The sequence below is a fragment of the Acanthochromis polyacanthus genome, chromosome 4 (genome assembly GCF_021347895.1).
Source record: "Acanthochromis polyacanthus isolate Apoly-LR-REF ecotype Palm Island chromosome 4, KAUST_Apoly_ChrSc, whole genome shotgun sequence".
NCBI lineage: Eukaryota > Metazoa > Chordata > Actinopteri > Pomacentridae > Acanthochromis > Acanthochromis polyacanthus.
The window spans coordinates 2947179-2973465 of record NC_067116.1 but is presented as its reverse complement, the minus strand read 5'-3'; the positions used below and the strand labels follow the sequence as shown (position 1 = coordinate 2973465).

The 26287-nt window shown below is 39.3% G+C and overlaps 1 protein-coding gene and 1 long non-coding RNA gene across 6 annotated transcripts in view; one reads left to right on the top strand and one right to left on the bottom strand.

The window, feature by feature from the left end:
* The window catches only part of LOC110965491 (neuronal growth regulator 1-like), a 667889-nt gene that overhangs the window by 504634 nt on the left and 136968 nt on the right, over positions 1-26287 (top strand). For all 5 annotated transcript variants that reach the window (XM_051947044.1, XM_051947042.1, XM_051947041.1 and 2 more), the window contains exons 4-5: positions 10534-10665; positions 21383-21503. In XM_051947044.1, the coding sequence (XP_051803004.1) occupies positions 10534-10665; positions 21383-21503 (253 nt within the window). The remainder of the gene's footprint in view (positions 1-10533; positions 10666-21382; positions 21504-26287) is intronic.
* On the bottom strand, positions 21411-25607 carry LOC127533603 (uncharacterized). The gene is made up of 3 exons (XR_007941366.1): positions 24423-25607; positions 24243-24308; positions 21411-21527 (listed from the first exon to the last, which is right to left on the bottom strand). It is a non-coding gene; the product is annotated as an uncharacterized LOC127533603 (long non-coding RNA).

Here is a 26287-nt window from a genome sequence, read left to right as displayed (position 1 = left end):
TTTGACAGAAGCACGCTGCGTCTTTCAATGCAGGCCTTTATTATTAGTTTCTGCTTGTACCTGAGTGGAAGTATCCTGGATACGCTCCAGAGGAAGCTGTCAACCTGGTTTTCTATCGCTGCACCAAAAAATTACACAAATGACACAAGTGAGACCAAAAATAACAAAACCATGAGAGACAAATTAAAGTGGCAAAGAAATAGACAAACAACAAAAGTGAGACAAAAATAGCACAAAACAACATGAACAATGCACAAAACAACGAATAAAGCAAAATACAAATGACCGAAACAAGACAAAGAACACAAGTGAGACAAAAAGAAAACACAAAATGACAAAAACAAGAAACAAATCCACAAAAGCTTAGACAAAAAAGACCAAAAATTACAAAAACAAGACAAAATGTTGCAAAAAATCTGACCCAAAATAAGAACAGCATAAAATAAAATGACAAAAAATAGTGAGAAGTTGCAAATCAGACAAAAAATAAACACAAATGACAAAAATATAAGACAAACAACGAAAATCAGACAAAAAAGAGAAAAAAGAACAAAAACAAGACAAATACATTGTTGCATTCCAGTAGGATCTTGGACCCTAAATATTACAAAAATGAGACAAAAAATTATAAAAACGAGAAATTAAACAACAAAAGCATCAACAAACGAAAAGTCAGAAAAAAACAAAGCATGACAAAATAGCCTGTTACAAAAATGACAATGGAACTATGAACCATCTAGTATTTTTATTCTTCAGAGCTGATTGGATTAAAAGCCTGTTTCCTGGTAAATATCTCTGACATTGTGACTGATTTGACGGAAGCACGCTGCGTCTTTCAATCCAGTCCTTCATTATTAGTTTCTGCTTGTACCTGAGTGGAAGTATCCCGGATACGCTCCAGAGGAAGCTGTCAACCTGCTTCTATCGCTGCACACGGCCTCCCACATTAGCAGGATTAAGTTAAGACAACAGAAACTGAGCAGCTGAGGGCCTCTCCGGCGGTGTAGATCCGGACATGTGCCGTTCAGCTCTGTAAGAATCGAGACTTTAGCGCTGCGTTTCCATCGCTGTGCTCTGCTAGCATATTAACAGGTCTGCTGCTGGTTTATGGATCACTCCCTCAAACCTTTTCTCTTCTTTTTGCTGTTGTTTTGTGCAGGAACCGATATCTTCGCCAACACTCTGGGACTCTATTGTTAGCGTGAGAGGAGGCAGCAAAGCTCATTATCGACAGTGCCTTCAGTTTCAAGTTTTTTTGCCGTGGCGGTTAGCAGATAAAAGCCACCGGGGTTGCAGTAGAAGGAGGCAGTTATGTAATAACTGGCAGCAGCGTTCCCCTCCTGCAGCCGGGATTGTCTCCGTTCTGGCTGCTGTTTTGGGAGATATTGCTGAGTCAGAGTCGGGTCGCGGTGGCTTTCTGAACAGCGTGTCGCCTGATTGTGTTGCTCTGTTTGATCCCAAATCCTTCCACGCATCTTTCCAACCCGAACCACCCAAAAAGTTGCATAAATAGATTCACAGTGAGCTTAAACGGGCTGGAAATTAATTGTAGTCTGGTGAGAATCAGCCTCCATACGAACACAGAGCTGCCTGCTGAGATCCTAAAACCATTTATTATCCACAGTCACATCATCTAGCATGTAAACAAAGAGGTGATTAATAACGCCTGATATGGATGATCATTTAATACACTGATGAATATGTCTAATAATATTTGTGATCATCTGCATTGTGGCTTATTGGCTGTCATTACACAGACTTTAACAGATTATTCCACTTTTATTCAGTCGAAATCATCTCATAAGGTTTCAGTCTATTCACTGAGAATAGAGCTTCTATAATGATCATCTTCAGTGTCTCTGAATGTCATGAAAACGGTGAAAAATGTTCAGTCAGGACAAAGAAAAGCATCTCATTGTGAGTGTTTGATGAACGACTGAATGAGTGATTGTTTGTTAAAGAGTCGCCGGTTTATCCTCCAATGACGGGAGCATTCATCGCTGCTCTGGTGTAAATAACACAAAGCAGCTCAGTGTGATGGAGATAAACTTTATTTACATTCTTTTGTTCCCCATCAAACTCAGTCACTGTTTGCTTTCTAGCTTTAGTTGCTCTGACTTTCCAGCACATAGACACGTCCTTCAGTCTGCATGAATCCAACCTGCAGTCAAATAAAGTCTGCATTTGTTATTACAGTCTACATCCATGTTTATTACAGTCTACATCCATGTTTATTGCAGTCTACATCCATGTTCATTACAGTCTACATCCATGTTTATTACAGTCTACATCCATGTTCATTACAGTCTACATCCATGTTTACTACAGTCTACATCCATGTTCATTACAGTCTACATCCATGTTCATTACAGTCTACATCCATGTTCATTACAGTCTACATCCATGTTCATTACAGTCTACATCCATGTTCATTACAGTCTACATCCATGTTTACTACAGTCTACATCCATGTTCATTACAGTCTACATCCATGTTCATTACAGTCTACATCCATGTTTATTACAGTCTACATCCATGTTTATTACAGTCTACATCCATGTTCATTACAGTCTACATCCATGTTCATTACATTCTACATCCATGTTTATTACAGTCTACATCCATGTTTATTACAGTCTACATCCATGTTCATTACAGTCTACATCCATGTTTACTACAGTCTACATCCATGTTCATTACAGTCTACATCCATGTTTATTGCAGTCTACATCCATGTTCATTACAGTCTACATCCATGTTTATTACAGTCTACATCCATGTTCATTACAGTCTACATCCATGTTTATTACAGTCTACATCCATGTTCATTACAGTCTACATCCATGTTCATTACAGTCTACATCCATGTTTATTACAGTCTACATCCATGTTTACTACAGTCTACATCCATGTTCATTACAGTCTACATCCATGTTCATTACAGTCTACATCCATGTTTATTACAGTCTACATCCATGTTTACAACAGTCTACATCCATGTTCATTACAGTCTACATCCATGTTTATTACAGTCTACATCCATGTTTATTACAGTCTACATCCATGTTCATTACAGTCTACATCCATGTTTATTACAGTCTACATCCATGTTTATTACAGTCTACATCCATGTTTACTACAGTCGACATCCATGTTTATTACAGTCTACATCCATGTTTATTACAGTCTACATCCATGTTCATTACAGTCTACATCCATGTTCATTACAGTCTACATCCATGTTTATTACAGTCTACATCCATGTTTACTACAGTCTACATCCATGTTCATTACAGTCTACATCCATGTTTATTACAGTCTACATCCATGTTTATTACAGTCTACATCCATGTTCATTACAGTCTACATCCATGTTTATTGCAGTCTACATCCATGTTCATTACAGTCTACATCCATGTTTACTACAGTCTACATCCATGTTTATTACAGTCTACATCCATGTTTATTACAGTCTACTTCCATGTTCATTACAGTCTACATCCATGTTTACTACAGTCTACATCCATGTTTATTACAGTCTACATCCATGTTCATTACAGTCTACATCCATGTTTATTGCAGTCTACATCCATGTTCATTACAGTCTACATCCATTTTCATTACAGTCTACATCCATGTTTATTAGAGTTTGCATCCATGTTTTTTACAGTCTACATCCATGTTCATTACAGTCTACATCCATGTTCATTACAGTCTACATCCATGTTTATTACAGTCTACATCCATGTTTATTACAGTCTACATCCATGTTCATTACAGTCTACATCCATTTTCATTACAGTCTACATCCATGTTTACTACAGTCTACATCCATGTTTATTACAGTCTACTTCCATGTTTATTACAGTCTACATCCATGTTTACTACAGTCTACATCCATGTTTATTACAGTCTACATCCATGTTCATTACAGTCTACATCCATGTTTTTTGCAGTCTACATCCATGTTCATTACAGTCTACATCCAATGTTCATTACAGTCTACATCCATGTTCATTACAGTCTACATCCATTTTCATTACAGTCTACATCCATGTTTATTACAGTCTACATCCAATGTTCATTACAGTCTACATCCATGTTTATTGCAGTCTACATCCATTTTCATTACAGTCTACGTCCATGTTTATTAGAGTTTGCATCCATGTTTTTTACAGTCTACATCCATGTTCATTACAGTCTACATCCATGTTTACTACAGTCTACATCCATGTTTACTACAGTCTACATCCATGTTCATTACAGTCTACATCCATGTTTATTACAGTCTACATCCATGTTCATTACAGTCTACATCCATGTTCATTACAGTCTACATCCATGTTTACTACAGTCTACATCCATGTTTATTACAGTCTACATCCATGTTCATTACAGTCTACATCCATGTTTTTTGCAGTCTACATCCATGTTCATTACAGTCTACATCCATTTTCATTACAGTCTACATCCATGTTTACTACAGTCTACATCCATGTTTACTACAGTCTACATCCATGTTCATTACAGTCTACATCCATGTTTATTACAGTCTACATCCATGTTCATTACAGTCTACATCCATGTTCATTACAGTCTACATCCATGTTTACTACAGTCTACATCCATGTTTATTACAGTCTACATCCATGTTCATTACAGTCTACATCCATGTTTTTTGCAGTCTACATCCATGTTCATTACAGTCTACATCCAATGTTCATTACAGTCTACATCCATGTTCATTACAGTCTACATCCATTTTCATTACAGTCTACATCCATGTTTATTGCAGTCTACATCCAATGTTCATTACAGTCTACATCCATGTTTATTGCAGTCTACCTCCATTTTCAATACAGTCTACATCCATGTTTATTAGAGTTTGCATCCATGTTTTTTACAGTCTACATCCATGTTCATTACAGTCTACATCCATGTTTACTACAGTCTACATCCATGTTTACTACAGTCTACATCCATGTTCATTACAGTCTACATCCATGTTCATTACAGTCTACATCCATGTTCATTACTGTTCATTACAGTCTACATCCATGTTTTTTACAGTCTACATCCATGTTCATTACAGTCTACATCCATGTTCATTACAGTCTACATCCATGTTTATTACAGTCTACATCCAATGTTCATTACAGTCTACATCCATGTTCATTACAGTCTACATCCATGTTTATTACAGTCTACATCCATGTTTATTACAGTCGACATCCATGTTTACTACAGTCGACATCCATGTTCATTACAGTCTACATCCATGTTTATTACAGTCTACATCCATGTTTATTACAGTCTACATCCATGTTTACTACAGTCTACATCCATGTTCATTACAGTCTACATCCATGTTCATTACAGTCTACATCCACGTTTATTACAGTCTACATCCATGTTTACTACAGTCTACATCCATGTTTATTACAGTCTACATCCATGTTTATTACAGTCTACATCCATGTTCATTACAGTCTACATCCATGTTTATTGCAGTCTACATCCATGTTCATTACAGTCTACATCCATGTTTATGACAGTCTACATCCATGTTCATTACAGTCTACATCCATGTTTATTACAGTCTACATCCATGTTCATTACAGTCTACATCCATGTTTATTGCAGTCTACATCCATGTTTACTACAGTCGACATCCATGTTTACTACAGTCTACATCCATGTTTATTACAGTCGACATCCATGTTTATTACAGTCTACATCCATGTTCATTACAGTCTACATCCATGTTTATTGCAGTCTACATCCATGTTTACTACAGTCGACATCCATGTTTACTACAGTCTACATCCATGTTTATTACAGTCGACATCCATGTTTATTACAGTCTACATCCATGTTCATTACAGTCTACATCCATGTTTATTGCAGTCTACATCCATTTTCATTACAGTCTACATCCATGTTTACTACAGTCTACATCCATGTTTATTACAGTCTACATCCATGTTTATTACAGTCTACTTCCATGTTCATTACAGTCTACATCCATGTTTACTACAGTCTACATCCATGTTTATTACAGTCTACATCCATGTTCATTACAGTCTACATCCATGTTTATTGCAGTCTACATCCATGTTCATTACAGTCTACATCCATTTTCATTACAGTCTACATCCATGTTTATTAGAGTTTGCATCCATGTTTTTTACAGTCTACATCCATGTTCATTACAGTCTACATCCATGTTCATTACAGTCTACATCCATGTTTATTACAGTCTACATCCATGTTTATTACAGTCTACATCCATGTTCATTACAGTCTACATCCATTTTCATTACAGTCTACATCCATGTTTACTACAGTCTACATCCATGTTTATTACAGTCTACTTCCATGTTTATTACAGTCTACATCCATGTTTACTACAGTCTACATCCATGTTTATTACAGTCTACATCCATGTTTATTACAGTCTACATCCATGTTTATTACAGTCGACATCCATGTTTACTACAGTCTACATCCATGTTTATTACAGTCTACATCCATGTTTATTACAGTCTACATCCATGTTTACTACAGTCTACATCCATGTTTATTACAGTCTACATCCATGTTTATTACAGTCTACATCCATGTTTATTACAGTCTACTTCCATGTTCATTACAGTCTACATCCATGTTTATTACAGTCTACATCCATGTTTATTGCAGTCTACATCCATGTTCATTACAGTCTACATCCATGTTTATGACAGTCTACATCCATGTTCATTACAGTCGACATCCATGTTTATTACAGTCGACATCCATGTTTACTACAGTCTACATCCATGTTCATTACAGTCGACATCAATGTTCATTACAGTCTACATCCATGTTTATTACAGTCTACATCCAATGTTCATTACAGTCTACATCCATGTTCATTACAGTCTACATCCATGTTTATTACAGTCGACATCCATGTTTACTACAGTCTACATCCATGTTTATTACAGTCTACATCCATGTTTATTACAGTCGACATCCATGTTTACTACAGTCGACATCCATGTTTATTACAGTCGACATCCATGTTCATTACAGTCTACATCCATGTTTATTACAGTCTACATCCATGTTCATTACAGTCTACATCCAATGTTCATTACAGTCTACATCCATGTTTATTACAGTCTACATCCATTTTCATTACAGTCTACATCCATGTTTATTACAGTCTACATCCAATGTTCATTACAGTCTACATCCATGTTTATTACAGTCGACATCCATGTTTACTACAGTCTACATCCATGTTTATTACAGTCTACATCCATGTTTATTACAGTCTACATCCATGTTCATTACAGTCTACATCCATGTTTATTACAGTCGACATCCATGTTTACTACAGTCGACATCCATGTTTACTACAGTCGACATCCATGTTTATTACAGTCTACATCCATGTTTATTACAGTCTACATCCATGTTTACTACAGTCTACATCCATGTTTATTACAGTCGACATCCATGTTTACTACAGTCGACATCCATGTTTATTACAGTCGACATCCATGTTTACTACAGTCGACATCCATGTTTATTACAGTCGACATCCATGTTTATTACAGTCTACATCCATGTTTATTACAGTCGACATCCATGTTTACTACAGTCTACATCCATGTTTATTACAGTCTACATCCATGTTTATTACAGTCTACATCCATGTTTATTACAGTCGACATCCATGTTTATTACAGTCTACATCCATGTTTATTACAGTCGACATCCATGTTTACTACAGTCTACATCCATGTTTATTACAGTCTACATCCATGTTTATTACAGTCTACATCCATGTTTACTACAGTCTACATCCATGTTTATTACAGTCTACATCCATGTTTATTACAGTCTACATCCATGTTTATTACAGTCTACATCCATGTTCATTACAGTCTACATCCATGTTTACTACAGTCGACATCCATGTTTATTACAGTCGACATCCATGTTTACTACAGTCGACATCCATGTTTACTACAGTCTACATCCATGTTCATTACAGTCTTCATCCATGTTCATTACAGTCTACATCCATGTTCATTACAGTCTAATGTGAAATGTGAGTCGTGCTGTGTGTGTTGAAGCCGTGTATAGAGAACGGATGGATGGATATTCGTTGTTTGTTGGACAAATGTGTTTTTCTCACCCGCTGTGGTAATCGCATCTGAAAGTGGTTTATACCGGCGGATTCATGAGAATCTAAGCTTTCCATCGGCGTATAGTGTTTGTATAATCGTGTTTGCAGCCGTCGGACATTCTTGAAATTCCTATGCAAAGTAGTAGGTGTACCGCCGGCGGTACACTGAAGCTTAACGGGTTAAACTGATCAGAGGAGTCAGCAGCTGTAGTCGACTGAATCACTCAGAAGAGGATAAGAGGCCATGAAACTAAGAACATTTGATTAATGCAAAGTTCTACATCAACAAACTGATAATTCAAGTTGTTGTATGTATATTTTAGACCCAACAGATTTAGTCATATTTCCAGAAGACCTTGAATAAATCTTTGAAAGAGCTAAAATGCACCATTGTGTCAAAGATTTATGTGTTTCAATGATTCCATCTTGTAAAATTCAGAGTTTTAGGAGTCATTGGAAACTGAAGACTGTCATTAAATACATACGATTTACAAGTGGAGGTAAACTTTTGTTCATGGCTGTATATCTGTCTCATAAGATGCTTAAATTCATTTTCTTCCTGTAGAATCCAGCTGAGTTTTATCACAGGAACACACATTCAGCTCCTCATAGCAGTACATTTCCATAGTGAGTTCATCTGTAACTGTTGGTATATTTTACTTTCCTGTTGATTGGAGTGTTTTGTGTTGATGCTTGTGTGGATTTGCTCTTTTTTTTCCCACTCCTGCCAAAGTGCCAGTCATGGTCTCTGCTGCTAGCTAACTATAAAGCACTGACATGTGCGCTGAGCCGTCAAATCTGTGAGTCTTCCAGGAAATAGCTCTAACCGGAGTCAAGCAAATGATGAGCGCATGACTGGGAATGCACAATTACTTCCTGCCTCCGTATCAATATGAATAAATCGATGTGCTTCTGATCCGCTGCTATTTTAGGATGCGAGGAAAGTAATCAGGAGTTCAATAGAGAAACCTTCTGCCCCGGCACAAAGTTGAGATATTTACTGCCAACGAAGGTTTCCACAGACGAACCACAGCAGCAATCTGTATGTATTTATACGTACACCAATCAGAACATTATGACCACCTGCCTGATGTTGTGTTGGTGACCCATCAAGGTCTGGACTCCTCTAGGCCCTGAAGGTGTTTTGTGGTATTCTGAGATGCAGAGCCTTTAAGTCAGGGGTGTCATCTTAGTCCAGGGCCTACGTTCACCCCAGTCTGATCTCCAGTGGACCGGACCAGAAAAATTAGAAGTTAAGAACCTTTAAATAACCTTTAAATAACTGCAATTCCAAACATGTCTCTTTGTTTTAGTGCAAAAAAATACAAGTTCATTCTGAAAATGTTCACCTTTAATGAACTATCCTCCCAAACAGTCTGAAACCAGTTCTAAACCACCTCAAAAGGTCTAAATCCAGGACCAAAATCAAGCCTAAACCAGTCCAAAAAGAAATGTTCAGAACCAGTCTGGAATCAGTCTAACACTAGAACTGAAACCAGTTTTAGAAACAGTCCAGAACCAGTCCTTAAAAAGTCTAAAACCAGTACAACGTCAGGACCAGAACAAACATAATCTACTCCTGAAAAAGACCCAGTCCTCATCCAGGACCAGATCCAGAGTAAAATAAATCCTAAACCGACTTTAAATCACATCCAAAACCAGGAGAACCAAGACTGAAACCAAACATAAACCAGTCCCTAGAAAGTCCAGAACCAGTCCAACGTACAGTCTGAAACCAGTCCAGAACCAGTCCAACGTACAGTCTGAAACCAGTCCAGAACCAGTCCAACGTACAGTCTGAAACCAGTCCAGAACCAGTCCAATGTACAGTCCGAAACCAGTCCAGAACCAGTCCAACATACAGTCTGAAACCAGTCCAGAACCAGTCCAACATACAGTCTGAAACCAGTCCAGAAGCTCTTCTAGAAAGCTCCAGCGCATGATACTTCCACCTCCATGCTTGGTGGTAGGTCTGGTGTTCTGTGTTCCCTGAAGGTGTGTAATTTTACCGTCACTTCTTAATGTACATAATTTTCCCTTCAAATAATTACCTACAAAGACTTTGTGTGATTTTACTGTCTGATGCTGCCAAAGGAGGATTTACTGTTTGTGAAAAAGCAGATTTTTGATCCAAATCTTATTTGAAGTTTTGTCTTCTCTTTCTTCTTGCAGTTAACATGTAAATTCATTTTCAGGTGTTGTTCTAGTTATTAGCAGAGTGTTGCATTATAGCAACATGGCCGATGTTCTTCACCCGCCAGTGGTCGTACCGTTGGACCTGTTCTCTGTATATTTACTGTTCTTGTGTCTTGTCTGTGGACTCTCTGTAAGCGTTTCCTCATTTTTATCTCCAGCCAGGAAGTATGACAGCGGAGAATATCTGAACATCACCGGCATCACCAGGGACCAGGCTGGAGACTACGAATGCAGCGCTTTAAACGACATCGCCTCTCCTGACACCAAGACAGTAAAAGTCACAGTCAACTGTAAGTACATCTCTTTCTTCTTCTTCTTTTTCCTTCCTGCAGACGGCGGGGCAGCCGGTACCGGTACCGATGTCACGTCCCCAAAGAAGGTGCACCTTCTGCAAGTTTGAAAAAGTAGAAGTTTCTTAATATTTGATGTGAGAATTCCCTTTTTGACTGCATGTAGGTGATTAATTCACACCGAGGAAAGGTCTGACTGTTCTAAGCACGATTCCATTATGCAGGTAATGAGTCTTTGAGAAGTGTGAGGAGGCAGTAATGAGGAGCCGGGGCATTAATGAATGATACCGGGCCTCGGCTGTCATGGTCGCTGCTAAGGAGTGGGAATAGCTGCTCCACAATTATTCCTTCTCTTTTTAAAAAGCGCTCCTTCACTGTTGTTCATGGAGGTTTCTGATGCCCTGAGTTAAAATCTCCCTTTTATCAGGCGAGGAGCACGGCTTGGCCCAGTTACTGAGAGCTAATCACACAGTTTTCCATTTCACAATGAAGGGAATCGACTTATTTTATTTCTGTTTTCATTATTTACTTCGCTCTCATTTTTTAAGCAAAACTCCTTTAAGTTGCAGGTTCTGTATGTGAGCCTTTTTTATGATTAAACATCTAAATTAATACTTTTTAAAGTTATTTTATGAGTTATTATGTGCACGGAAAAAGCTGAGAAGTGTGAAATTCCGGTAGTTGGAACTCAGTCTCTGGTCCTCCTTTTTGAAGATGGGAACCACCACCCGGTCTGTTCCTCCACAGACATGGTACCACCCCATGTTAAAGAGATGTGTCAGCCAAGACAGTCCAACCATGTCCAGAACCTTCAGCATCTCAGGGAGGATCTCATCCACCTGGAACCACTGAGGAGCTTCTTTACGACCTCGGTGACCTCTGCCACAGATATGGATGAAGATTCCCCCCCCCCCCCCCCCCCCCCGAGTCTTAAGGCTCTGCCACCCCCTTCAGGAGTTCCTCAAAGTGCTCTTTCCACCGTCTGACAATATCTCCAGTACGGGTCACCAGTTCTCCACCCGACTGTACACAGCCTGAGTAAAGCCCTGCCTTGCCTTCCTGAAGCATCCAACAGTTTGCCAGAACCTCCTTGAGTCCTACCAAAAGTCCTTCTCCATAGCCTCTCTGAAATCCTCCCACCCCACAGTTTTAGCTTCCACAACTGCAGCAGCTGCAGCTCTTTTAGTCAACTGATATCAGCTGCTTCAGGAGACCCCTGAGCTAACCAGGCCCTGAAGTCCTCCTTCTTCAGCCTGACAGCTTCCCTCACCACTGATGTTCATCAGCAGGTTCTTGGGTTTTCCACCATGACAGGCACTAGTGACCTTCAGACCACAGCTCCTAACAGCTGCTTCTGCAATGGAGGCTTTGAACATGGACCACTCAGACTCCAGGTCCCCCAGGATGCAGGAGAAACTCTTCCAGAGGTGGGAGTTTAAAACCCACAGACAGGGTCCTACTCCAGATGTTCCCAGTTCATCCTCACTACATGTTTGGGTTTACCAGGTCTGTCCATCAGTCTTCCATCAGATCCATCTCACCACCAGGTGGAGATCAGCTGACAGCTCTGCTCCTCTCTGAGAACCTTCTGCTCCATCATGGTGTTAGTTATGACCAGTCTATGACGAGAACAGAAGTCCAATAACAGAACACCACTCAGGTTCAGATCAGGTCATTCCTCCTAATCACCTCCTCCAGGTTTCTCCATCGTGAGTGCTGAAGTCCTCCAGAAGAACTTTGGAGTCTCCAGGTGGTCCCCCTTCCAGGAACCACCCAGAGACTCCAAGAGGGCCGAGTACTCTGAGCTGTTGTTTGGTGCATAAGAACAGACAGCAGTCAGAGTTTATCCTCAGAGAGGAGACCTTCTGGTTCTCCAGGGACAACTCCAACTCCAGTCAGGAGTTCCTGAGGATCCCCACAGCCACCCAGAGCCTCTCATCCTGGACAAATCTTCAGTCCATCCCTCTCCAGGATTCTGGTTCCAGAACCTTTGTTGTGTGTGGAGGTGAGTCCAACTATATCTAGCCGGTATTACTCCACCTCCACCAGCTCAGGTTCCTTCCACCCAATGAGGTGACATTCCTCATTTCCAGAGCTCGTCGACACCACCAGGGGGCGGTGCTCCTAGATGCCTCCTGTCTACTACCTGGTGGGAAGATTAGGGCTGTGTCCGAAATGACATACTAAAGTACTACTCATACTAAATGTGACGTCAAAATAAGTATGTAGTGCGTTCACATTAGACAGTATGAAAAGACTGAGTACGCGAGAAATACCCGGATGTATACTATATCCGGAAAAATTTTAAGTATGCGCGGTGACCACACTAGTCATACTCAACCGCCCCATAATGCTTTGCGAGCTATCCACCGAAATGCAAGCCTCCGCGGGATCTGTGGCCGGACCGGGGCGATTTTTATTTTATTTTATGTGGTTAAGTAGTCATCCTAATCACCCCACAGATTTGAGAAATAGGCGTTTTCTGACCAACGTTTTAAATTTGTCAGACGCCTCACAACGTGCTACTGAATGCTAGCAGCTAGTTGCAGCAGCTCGCTTAGCATACAGAACAAGTAGCAGCTACCTCCAGTAGCCTGCAGCTACAATTGAAACGATTCGCATAATCTGGCTAATAACTGCATGAGGAGTGCCGGCTTGAAATTGTCACATTAATTATGCGACTGTTTGTTAGCGTAAAATCGACCTGAAGCCGGCATTCAGCAGAGATATTTGATAGCCGTACTTCCGGTTTTTGTCGTCGGAGGTTTGAAATGCATTATGGGAAACGTAGTAGTATACTACAGTGTGAACGGTCGGCATTCTAATCATACTTATAGTACGTAGTATACAGTATATACTCATTGAGAATGTAGTATGTAGTACATTAGTATGTAGTACGTTAGTATGCCATTTTGGACACAGCCTATGTTTTAACTCAGCAGCCTGCTAAAGCTAGCCTAGCCATGCTACACCCATGTTTCTGACGGCACAAGGGTCTAGGGAAGCTCGACAGGGAGGGAGGCGGGCTAAAAGGTTGTCTATCAAATCACTCTGCAGCAATTGGGTAGGTATACAACCAATCAACACAACGAATGGGCTGACGTAGTTCCTAGAGCACCGGCGGATTGTGGCTAAGTCCCATTAGCTTCCCAACCAGCGGAGCCAACTGGTATATTAAGGATTTGCCATATCCCGTCGGCATAAGTCCAAATACGTCTTTCTTCTCAATGAAACACTTCAGTGCCGTCCTTTGTTTATCTTTCAAGTTGAATTTTAGCTTCAAATCTTTAAGGGCTGTGGCCAAAGCCGAGTCCAAAGATAACTGTTTATTGTTCCGGTTGTTTCTGTCAGAATCGTCGCGCCTCTGTCGTCACTTAGTTACGCCCGCCTTCTGACTCTACACTTCATGGTGATTGGTCCGGCCAGTTTTAGGAGAATCCAGCCTCGAGCCTTATGGAGGGTAACTAGACCCACCCTGGCAGAGAATTAAATTCGTTGCCGTGGGTTGTCTAGCGCGGCTAGGCTATGCTAAAGCGCTAAAACAAAACATTTAGAATAATTCCCATTTTTCAGCCTTTAGCATAATAATTATGTGAGTCTCATTAATAATTTTAACCTTTTTATGATTACCATGTAAATTAATACTGTTTAAAGTTATTTTACTGGAGCCTTACATAAAATTATATCGGGTTTTTAAAAATAATTAATGCATAAATAATACTTTTTAAGGTGTAATAACGGCTGTAGTCCATCTCCACCTTCATTATGTAACAGCAGCCGTTATTTCCCATGATTCCCGGCTCTAATGAGAGCAGCTCCAGCTATTTTTAGCTCCATTCAGGCTCTTTCTGCTGCAGAACAGAGCAGATATTGTGTCTGATTGATAAGTGGAGTCATCGTTGGACGCTGACTACGCTGAGAGGATCGAGGAGCTGGAGGTGTTCTGGACTTATCTGAAGCCCACAGAGCTGCAGAACTGTTGATTTATAGATCAAATAAAAGCAGGTCTGAAAAATAAAAGTAATGATGATAATAATAATATAATAATAATAATAATAATAATAATAATGATAACATAAAACTAATAAAGTGAAAATAACTAAAAATATCTATAAAATGACATTTATGATTTAAACACCAAAAAATACTGCAAATTTACAGTTAAATATTATATCTATATATATATATATAATTTATTTTATTTATTTTTTGCTCTTTTATTTCTACATTTGGGTCTTATAGAGTTAAAGCTTCTGATCATCTCCATGCTGGTTTATTGATGTTAATGACTGAATGATCGTCTCCATGTTCGGGACTGAAACCTCGTCCTCGTATCACAGGAAGCCAAACTGCAGCTTAGCGCTCTGCTGTTATTAAACCTGTAAATATGCTGCAGCTTCATTTAATTCTCATTACTTTGGTTATTTTAATTAGTGGCTTTAATCTGCAATTAGCCCAGAGGTCAGCTGGACTGTTAATAAAAAAGAGGCGTTGTTTGGAAGGAAAGAGTTTGGAATTAATTAGACGTTAACCCTCCAAATGTCACTCAGTCCCAGCGCTGTACAGATAACACAGGAAACTAGATATGAATAATTAATGTTCAGGATTTATTTAATTTAACTACAACCAGCTTCTTTACCAACAAAACACAAACAAACCTGCATGAAAACAATAAAAACTGGTTCGGTTAGCATCATGTGTGGCTTCTCAAAAGAGATTATTTACCTAAAAACATGTTTCTACTGTCTGGAAATCAATATTTGCTGCCGTTTGTAAAAACAAAAAAAGTACAGTAATAAATTAAAAACAGCAAAAAATAAATTAAAAACAGAAAAAATATATTAACATTTGACTGTAAATTTGCATTATTTTTTGGTGTTTAAATCACAAATGTCATGATTTTATTGATATTTTTGGTTTATATATACATATATACACACACACACACACACACACACATATATGTATATACATATATATATCTATATATATATATATATATATATATATACACATATATGTAAATATATATAACTAAAAATATCTATAAAATCATGACATTTGTGATACACACACACACACACATATATGTGTGTGTGTGTGTGTGTGTGTGTGTGTGTATATGAACACAAATGCAGAAAAATTATGCAAAAAATCAAAATCAAGCACAACAAAAATATAATAGTAATAACAGATACACACAAATATAGAAGAAAATGAACAAAACAACAAACAAAGAATAATACAGACATGTATATAATATTTTTGAAAAATCAGCTTTGATTGTTAATTTAATGACTTATTAACCGTCCAGGAGGCGGAGCTGAAGCTTATCTTCCTGCTGAGATTCTTCTACCTGCTGGTTTAGATCTTCATCTCCCAGCATGAGGTTTATTCCAGTTATTCTGTCAGAAATGAGATTAAACCATATTACATAAGCATACAAATTTGCAAATGATAGATGGATGGATGGATGGATGGATAGATAGATTTTTCTTATTTAGCCTTTATTTATACAGGTAATCTCATTGAGACACTGGGTCTCATTCTCAAGAGAAACCTGTCCTCAAATAACATAAGAAGACAACACTGAGTCAATGACAAACAACACTAGTGGACTTATTACTAGACAATATAATAATACAATAGACAGAAACACTAGAAACTCCACAGACTCCACAAACTCGAGAACCTCCAGAAACTCCAGAAACTCCAGAAAGTCGTCCAGTAGCTGCTGGCTGAGAGTCTAGAGTCGGACCATTGAGAGAAACGAGAGATGAAACAGGAGAAACAGCAGCTCAACCAGGATCTTTTCAAGTTTACCATGGATATTATAACATTCTGATACATTTTTTCTTTCAAAAATTAGTAGTATCCCACTAATTATCTGTAATTTAACAAAACAGGAAAAATACTCAAGTTAAAAATAAATTACAAGATCCAAAAAAAATACCAGTCATACTCTGTAAATAATGAATTTCCTTTTTAAAGACAGAATTTTGATGTGGACCGTATTTGGTATTATTTATTTTTTGCATGCATTTTAAATTAATGCTTTTCTTGTGATTTTACACAATATTATCTGTAATTTAACAAATAAGGAAAAATTACAAAATTAAAATGAATTTGAAAATAATAAAATAAATAAATAAATAAATGCCTTACAGTAAAACACTGTAAAACATTTAATTTCTCTTTGCTAAAAGACACATTTTATACAGTTTATTTAAAACAGATATTTTATGCAGTTTTGTTGAGAGATTTTAAATGTTTATTGATATATTTATTTATTAATTACAGTCAATACATAAATTAATATTTTTTCCTGGTATCTGAGTGGATATCTGTTCTGTAAATTGTAATATTGTCTGTACAAAGAGGATTTATTGAACTGTGTTGGTGGATTCGTTCTTCTTTGTCTCCATCCGAACCTCTATCGGTGGATTCTTTACCTGCAGCCGTTTAAATCCAGACAATAAACCCCCGGAGCTCTCAGCTGCCATTTCTACGCCTCCTATTGTCTACAGAGAAGGAGCACAATGTTCCCTGAATGGAAATCTTAATGAATTAATAAATCTTGGCAGCAGAAATGCTCCTGAGCGACAAAAAGAGAAGAAAAAAAAGCTTCAGAATGAAGCTGCAGATGGAAGGAGTCGCGCTCTGATGAGTCCATTCCTTAATTGCAATGAAAACTCATTTTCAAATCTGGCTGTAGAGGCTGCCTTATTAATTGATCTTTTAATTAAAAAGCTGCGTCTCTGTGGTTCCTCCTGGAAAACAGTCGTATAGAGCTAAATAAATCATTTCAGTCTCCAACAGCAACAATTAATCACCAATAGAATCAAACTGATCATCAATAGTCTCCAATTAATCAAAAATAGTTTCCAATTAATCATCAATAGTCTCTAATTAATCATCCAGATGTAACAGAGGACATAATCCAGATGTAACGGAGGACACAATCCAGATGTAACAGAGGACATAATCCAGATGTAAGAGAGGACATAATCCAGATGTAACAGAGGACATAATCCAGATGTAAGAGAGGACATAATCCAGATGTAACAGAGGACATAATCCAGATGTAACAGAGGACACAATCCAGATGTAACAGAGGACATAATCCAGATGTAACAGAGGACACAATCCAGATGTAACGGAGGACATAATCCAGATGTAACAGAGGACACAATCCAGATGTAACAGAGGACATAATCCAGATGTAACAGAGGACATAATCCAGATGTAACGGAGGACACAATCCAGATGTAACAGAGGACATAATCCAGATGTAACAGAGGACATAATCCAGATATAGTGGAGGACATAATCCAGATGTAACAGAGGACATAATCCAGATGTAACGGAGGACACAATCCAGATATATAGAGGACATAATCCAGATATAGTGGAGGACATAATCCAGATGTAACAGAGGACATAATCCAGATGTACAGAGGACATAATCCAGATATAGAGGAGGACATAATCCAGATATAGCGGAGGACATAATCCAGATGTAACAGAGGACATAATCCAGATGTAACAGAGGACATAATCCAGATGTAACAGAGGACACAATCCAGATGTAACGGAGGACATAATCCAGATGTAACAGAGGACATAATCCAGATATAGCGGAAGACATAATCCAGATGTAACAGAGGACATAATCCAGATGTAACAGAAGACATAATCCAGATGTAAGAGAGGACATAATCCAGATGTAACAGAGGACATAATCCAGATGTAACAGAGGACACAATCCAGATGTAACAGAGGACATAATCCAGATGTAACAGAGGACATAATCCAGATGTAACAGAGGACATAATCCAGATGTAACAGAGGACACAATCCAGATGTAACAGAGGACATAATCCAGATGTAACAGAGGATAGACTGGGATGGACCTTCCTCTCTCCATTTGTCTCCTGGTCATCTCATTCTTCTGCTGTTATTCGTGGACAAACTTTGTCCTCCACCTGTTTGATGATTTCCTGCAGCGTCTCCTCGCTCTAAATTACCCGAATTATCGACTATCAGGACTTCAGTGGTCTGATTTATGATGCTGCGCTACAAAATTCATAATAATATTATAATAAAATATCATAATAATATATAACAACGTAGAAATATATGATGATGGAAAATGTGGCAGAAGCTGGAATTATTGGCTGGACTGGATTTATGGCTGTGATCCGTCTTATCAGATCCAAACTGGAGGATATTATAGATATTATTAAAATATATCAGAGGTTCTGGAGGATAATTTGGAAACATATCAACTGTTATTTTACATTTTACATATTGTTCTATTTTGTTAAATTAGACACAATATCCAGTGAAATCTCAGGAAAATGATTAATTTATATGTTAAACCTAAAAAATGTAACGTCCATATCTAAGACAGAAGACATAAGATGACAAAAACGAGACAGAAGACGATGTTGGTGTTTACGAGTCTGTCAGTGTGACGCTTCAGGTATGGACACACCTGATTGGTCCTGGTGTGCAGGTATCTGTAGAGCAGGACAGCAGTTCGCTGGCTGCTTTCAGAATCGATGAAGTGTCACAGCGACAGCAGTGGAGGATTAGGAGCTTCTCTAGGAGCTTCTCTGATCCAGCATCCATTCTGTCATATGTGTTTTTGGCTCATATTTCTGCTGCTCTTTCCTCCTTCGTTTCCTTTTCTTGCCGTATTGTGCAGCTGATCTGTTAAACGCTGCACTCTGTCTGGTTTACAACAGAATTCCATCTGTGTTCTTTTATCGTTTTGATGTCTTCAGTATTAGTATTATCTAGTATGTAGAAAGTAATTAAATAAAAACCACTGAAGGAGAAGGGGGGCTGCACAGAGGCGTAGTGGTTAGCACTTTGGCCTTGCAGCAAGAAGATCCCCGGTTCAAATCCCGCCCTGGGATCTTTCTGCATGGAGTTTGCATGTTCTCCCTGTACATGCGTGGGTTTTCTCCGGGTACTCCGGCTTCCTCCCACAGTCCAAAAACATGCTGAGGTTAATTGGTTACTCTAAATTGTCCGTAGGTGTGAATGTGAGTGTGATTGTGTGTCTGTATATGTAGCCCTGTGACAGACTGGTGACCTGTCCAGGGTGTCCCCTGCCTTCACCGAGTCAGCTGGGATAGACTCCAGCACCCCCCATGACCCTAGTGAGGATAAAGCGGTGGATAGAGGATGGATGGATGGATGGATGAAAGAGAAGGTGTGTCCAGACTACAGACTGGTCGAGTATTTATGAAAGTCTACCAGTGACAGAACTTTCTTCCCCACTTGAAAGCTTGTTTTTTTTATTTCTTCTTATTAAGCTTACTTCATTAGAAATTAAATGAGACGTTTTTAAATTTTCACACCAACATTTTTATTAGCAAAAATCTATCAGTTTTCAGAGAAAAACATCAGTCAGCCACTAAATCACAAAGTTTGAACAGTTTATGAACAAGTCTAGAACCCCCAGCATGGAGCCAACACTTCTAGAACCCCCAGCATGGAACCGGAACCAACACTTCTAGAACCCCCAGCATGGAACCAACACTTCTAGAACCCCCAGCATGGAACCAACACTTCTAGAACCCCCAGCATGGAACCGGAACCAACACTTCTAGAACCCCCAGCATGGAACCGGAACCAACACTTCTAGAACCCCCAGCATGGAACCAACACTTCTAGAACCCCCAGCATGGAGCCAACACTTCTAGAACCCCCAGCATGGAACCGGAACCAACACTTCTAGAACCCCCGTTGGAAATGATACGACTGAGAGCCTTGAAAGAGGACTGCACTCTGAGTGCTTTTCTTGTTTCCTACCCTACAGGGGTTTTTTTTTTTTACACTTTTTTTCTGGCCCCTTTACTTCCAGATTGGCACCAGTTTGTTTTTTTTAGTTTTTTACAGTGTATATTGAGCTGATTCCATCTCATGCAGCACGTTGTTCCTCCTACACACCTGGAATCCAAACACGCCTGTGTTCTGTGGAAACGTTCACTGATGGATTTCTCTGTTTGCTGTCGGTAGAGCGTGATGGTTGATGGATCCATGCTGAGGTGTTTCAGATGCAGGTGGAATAAATGTTTGCAGCTATTTGTCGGGTCGCCTCTAAAAGCTGATTGTCACCAACAGAAACACCAGATTTCACTTTTAGTTGATTCTCTGCAGCTGAACTTGAACTTCCTCCAGGTTTCATGTTCTTTTAATCAGAAACAGACTAAAGCAGCTGGTAGTGAACGTCAGACGTCCAGAGTTTTACCGTAAGTCAGGTTTTTTCACTGTTAGGCTGAGAGTGGTTCCTGCTTCGTTCTTAACACAGAATCAGTGGTAAACACACATTCAGCTCAGTCCAGACCAGTTTAACTACAATTATAACAAGGATAGCTTTTAAAGAAGTGCTGAGAGTGCCTGTATTTTCTTGTTGTCCATTCAAAGCGGGTTCTTTAGTTTCCTTCAGGGCCGAGCTGCCAGCAGAATAAATCCTCCAGGTACAGAAGCAGCGTGTTGCTTTAGAAACCGCCTTCATGACACCAGACAGAGATTTACAGCCCATGAAAGGAGAATCTGCCTCCTCCATTCAGTCTCTGAACTTCCATAAAGCCATTTATCAGCGTGCATTCGTTTCATTCCCCAGATTCTGAGTGGACGCTAAACATCGCAGATCTGCTCTGGTTTCTCGCTAACGTGTTCAATGTCTTTGTTTTCTCTGCAGTTGCTCCGTCCATCCATGAAACCAAAAGCCATGGAGTCGGTCTGGGTCGCACGGCTCTGCTCAGGTGTGAAGCTGCCGCCGTTCCTTGGCCAACATTCGAGTGGTACAAGGGCGAGAAACGGTGAGTCCAGGCGGAAAAATGGTACTAGAAGCAACACAGAAGTGTTTTAGAAGACGTTTACAAAGGTCAAGAGCTTCAAGACTCTGGGAGAAACTCAGATTATCACACAACAAAGATGTCAGAACACAGAACAGAACTTTAGCTTTAGCATCCATTAGCTTCTCTCCTGCTCTCTGTGCTCACATGTGCTGCAATTTAATATATAAAGAAATCAACTAGACTTCCCTTAGAGGTTCTTGAAGACTTCATGAATATCTTCAAGAACGTCCAAGAGAAATCCAGTTGAATTCTACCATTACTCTGATGATTAACTGCAAATGATATGAAAATATGGCCAGTTCTTTTTGGGTGGAATTCAGCCATAAGTGATCACAGAGAGCAGGACAGAAGCTAGCAGATGCTAAAGCTAAAGTTCTACATTTACTTGCATTTTTTTTAGACAATGGCAGCAGCTGAAATATAGACATTTCCAAAGATCCAAAGCTTCAATAGTCTGAGAGAGACTCACATTATCACCCAACAAAGATATCAGAACACAGGAGGAACTTTAGCTTTAACATTTGTTAGCTTCTCTCCTGCTCTCTGTGCTCACATGTGCTGCATTTTAATATATAAAGAAATCAGCTGGACTTCTGTTGGAGGTTCTTGAAGACATTTCACCTGTCAGGGAGGTGAGAGGTGATTTTACAGAAACGCCTACGATTAACTGCACATATTGTGAGAGTATGGCCTGTTCTTTTCAGGTGGAATTCAGCCATAAGTGAGCACAGAGAGCAGGAGAGAAGGAGAAGGAGAGAGAAGGAGAGATTTTTTTTCGTAGTGTCTACAGATACGGACCCGTACCCGTAGCCTGTGGCCTACGGATACGGCACTTTCCCTTACTATAAATATTAATGAGACGTACATGAATATTAATGAGCCGGCTGATGAACGCGCTTTGTGATTGGCTGGTAATCTGACGTACATAAATATTAATGAGCCGTTTTGGTAATCCGAGTGATGAAGGCGCTTCCGTGATTCGAGGTGAATCTGTGTGCCGAGCCTGTCATGTCAGTCATCTGCTGTTCTCTTTTCTATCATGCATAATGTCTTATAAATATCATTATCTGACTTTTTCACGGACAGTGATTTGGGGGTTGAAATCGGCACTACTATTAAAAATAGCAAAACTTTTTATTCACGTGACCCTGTTCTAATAAAGCACAAACAGCAAACAAAACAAATGGCGGAACTAACAGCCAGCAAACTACAAGTATTTTTTTTACCTTCAAAAGTAGCGACAGACTATTACATATTAACAACCTAAACAAAACCCTGACGTATTTTCTGCGTCTGTCAACACAGACACTGTCACAGTCACTTTAATGTTAGCGGACTCTGTTGAATGGCTAAGTTACATCACCACAAACAAATCTCACAATATCACAGTAAATCGAGTTTGTGTTTTTTTTTAATTCATGCCGAATTAAAGAGCTGCTCCTCACCATTCACGAGTGTTTGTTTCATATTCGACATCCTTAACTTTATCTTGTAAATTAGCGTCCGAAATTAAATGGGAACATTTGCAATGGAGTTCGTCAGCCGCTTCCACCACTGAACGCGGTAAACTAATTAATAGGAACTGGACTTCAAACAATTTAGATACGGCGTCTAAAAGCGTAAAAACTGCAATGTCTAAAGTGTGAGAGGAGACGGTGTATTTTTGGTTAAATTATACAATGTTCGCCGTCAAAGTCATTCATATAAACTGCCTGTAATGTGCAGCAAATAGTAGTTAACCGGCGCCAGCTCTTCAGTGACCTTAACGGGTCCGTACCTCTAGTACAGATGCTACGGGTACGGGTCTGTACCTGTAGCATCAACCTTACTTTTTTTTGGAACCGAAATCAAGAATTCTGACAGAACTGAGAAATTGCTGCATTGGTTCTGGCTGCACTCTTGCTGCAGTGAGATTTGGCGCTTTGTTCCACTTTAAAGAACTAATAATTATATATTAGTGTCATTTTGGACAATTTAGTGTCACATTTAACACAAGTAAAGTCAGTTTGGAGAGATTTAAAGTCTAAACATCTAAAATCTGGAACCTTGTCTGGTCAAACTTTAACCATCAGATTCTACTGATGTTAGAGCCTCAACAGTTGGAGAAATGTGGACCAGAGACTGGATTTTAGTAGAAATATGGATCCATCCACAGATATACACTTACAGGGACTTTATGGAGACACTTGACCAACATCTTTCTAAAAATTAGTACCTTTTTTCCATTTCCGAGGGCTTTTAATTACACAATATAATTTTTTTATATCACTTCGGACAATTCTGAAAAATTCTGGGCAGGTTTGAAGTCAAAATGGCTAAAAAACCTGGACCAATGTCAAATTCAGCAAGGATTAAATGCCTCAAAACTTTCTGGGGACCCAATGCCACGCTAGATTGATAATTTGCACCTTTTTATCCATTTTCAAGGACCAATAATCAACACTTTGGCCTCTGCTGGACAGATTTAATTAGATCTGCTGGAAACTCTTTTGTCAGTGGCCTCGCCAAACATCACTGGCTGTTGGAAGAATATTTCTGGTGATGTTGTATTCTTTTTCGGGCGAAAATCCTCAGAAATTCCCATGAAATGCTCAAAATTCTGCCAAAATTATTTATAAAATTTGTTCATTTTGGGTTCCAGATAACAAATCAGTAAATATTGGTGTCTGAAAAAACAGAAACTGAGCCTGTTGTACTCACTGGTTCACCATCAGGGCTGTCTGGGACATCTGGGAATAGAACAGCAGCATTTTCCTGCTATAACAGCTGAAAACAATGGAAGCACAGTTAGAATAAACACCAAACATCAGATGTGTTAAAAGCTGGAGTTCCATCTTTCTTGCTGACACTAATGGATGAGATATTAGGCGATCCTTTTACCTGATAGAAAACGTTCAGTTTGTTTTCCGTCCTCCAGAGAGAAAGCTCAGAAATGTTCCAGCCTCGTCTTCACCTCGCATCCTAATAAAACCGTTTGCTGCCGACCGCCTTAAATCACTCACGATGCATACATCAATCAGTCGAGATTCAAGTGTCAGTTCTTGAATTTAAAAACCAAATTACCCCCATTACCCATCATTTACCCACTCCTGGTGAGCACAATTTCAATCATCAGCTCACACTGTGCTAATTGTAATTATGGGGTGGAATCAATTTATTCAAATTGCTAAGGAGGCAAGTTGGCATCCTTCTGGTCTTGACTTAATTCAAGGACTTGTTCTTTCTGTGACTTCGTACTTAGCTAAATGCTGATTTCTCCATTTCCCGCTCATTAAGAACAGGACAGCCTCCGTTTAACTCTTCCTGTGGAATAAAAAGCTTCTCCTTTTTTGGCTCTGTGTCGATGTAGAAACAACATTCCAGCTCGGAAACGCTGTGACAGTTCTGACAAGCAGATCTTCCTCTTGATGCTCGCTCCTTAATGGGAGTGGGTGGGTGTTTCTGTGGAGGGCTGGGAGGAAGACGGAGGTTTTCTATTGTCACCCTCAAAAAAAGAGATCGAGCTACATGAGAACATTCAGTAAAATCAGCCTCAGATGTTGTTAAATGTCCTCATGAATCAACATGAAGTAGCTCTGAACATCTACCACCAAGATCTAGACCTCTATGAAGACCTAGACCTCTATGAACATCTAGACCTCTATGAAGACCTAGACCTCTATGAACACCTAGACCTCTATGAACACCTAGACCTCTATGAACACCCAGACCTCTATGAACATCTAGACCTTTATGAACATCAAGACCTCTATGAACACCTAGACCTCTATGAACACCTAGACCTCGATGAACATCTAGACCTCTATGAACACCTAGACCTCTATGAACACCTAGACCTCTATGAACATATTTACGTCTATGAACATATTTACGTCTATGAACATCTAGACCTCTATGAACACCTAGACCTCTATGAACACCTAGACCTCCATGAACATCTAGACCTCTATGAACACCTAGACCTCTATGAACACCGAGACCTCTATGAACACCTAGACCTCCATGAACACCTAGACCTCCATGAACATCTAGACCTCCATGAACACCTAGACCTCTATGAACATATTTACGTCTATGAAAATCTAGACCTCTATGAACACCTAGACCTCTATGAACACCTAGACCTCCATGAACATCCAGACCTCTATGAACATCTAGACCTCTATGAACACCTAGACCTCCATGAACACCTAGACCTCCATGAACATCCAGACCTCTATGAACATCTAGACCTCTATGAACACCTAGACCTCTATGAACCCCTAAACCTCTATGAACACCTAGACCTCTTTGAACCCCTAGACCTCTATGAACTCCTAGACCTCTATGAACTTCTAGACCTCTGTGAACTCCAGGTTCTGGTTCCTACCAATGGTTCCACATCAACATTTAGTCTAAACATCTAAAAACTGGAACCTTGTCTGTTCAAACTTTAACCATCAGATTCTACCGATGTTAGAGCATCAACGATTGGAGAAATGTGGACCAAAGACTGGATTTTAGTCGAAACATGGATCCATCCATAGATATACACTGACAGGAACTTTATGGAGACACTAGATTTGCCTCATTTGAAAATTTGGCACCTTTTTTTCTATTTTCAAGGTCCAACAATTTTATTTTATTGCCATTTGGGAACATTTAGAGTCCGAAATGGCACATTTCAAGTCAGAATATCGACAGAATGTAAATGAGGTTGAGGGAACCTTCATCTGGTTTAATGTGCAACTAGAGAAGACACATGC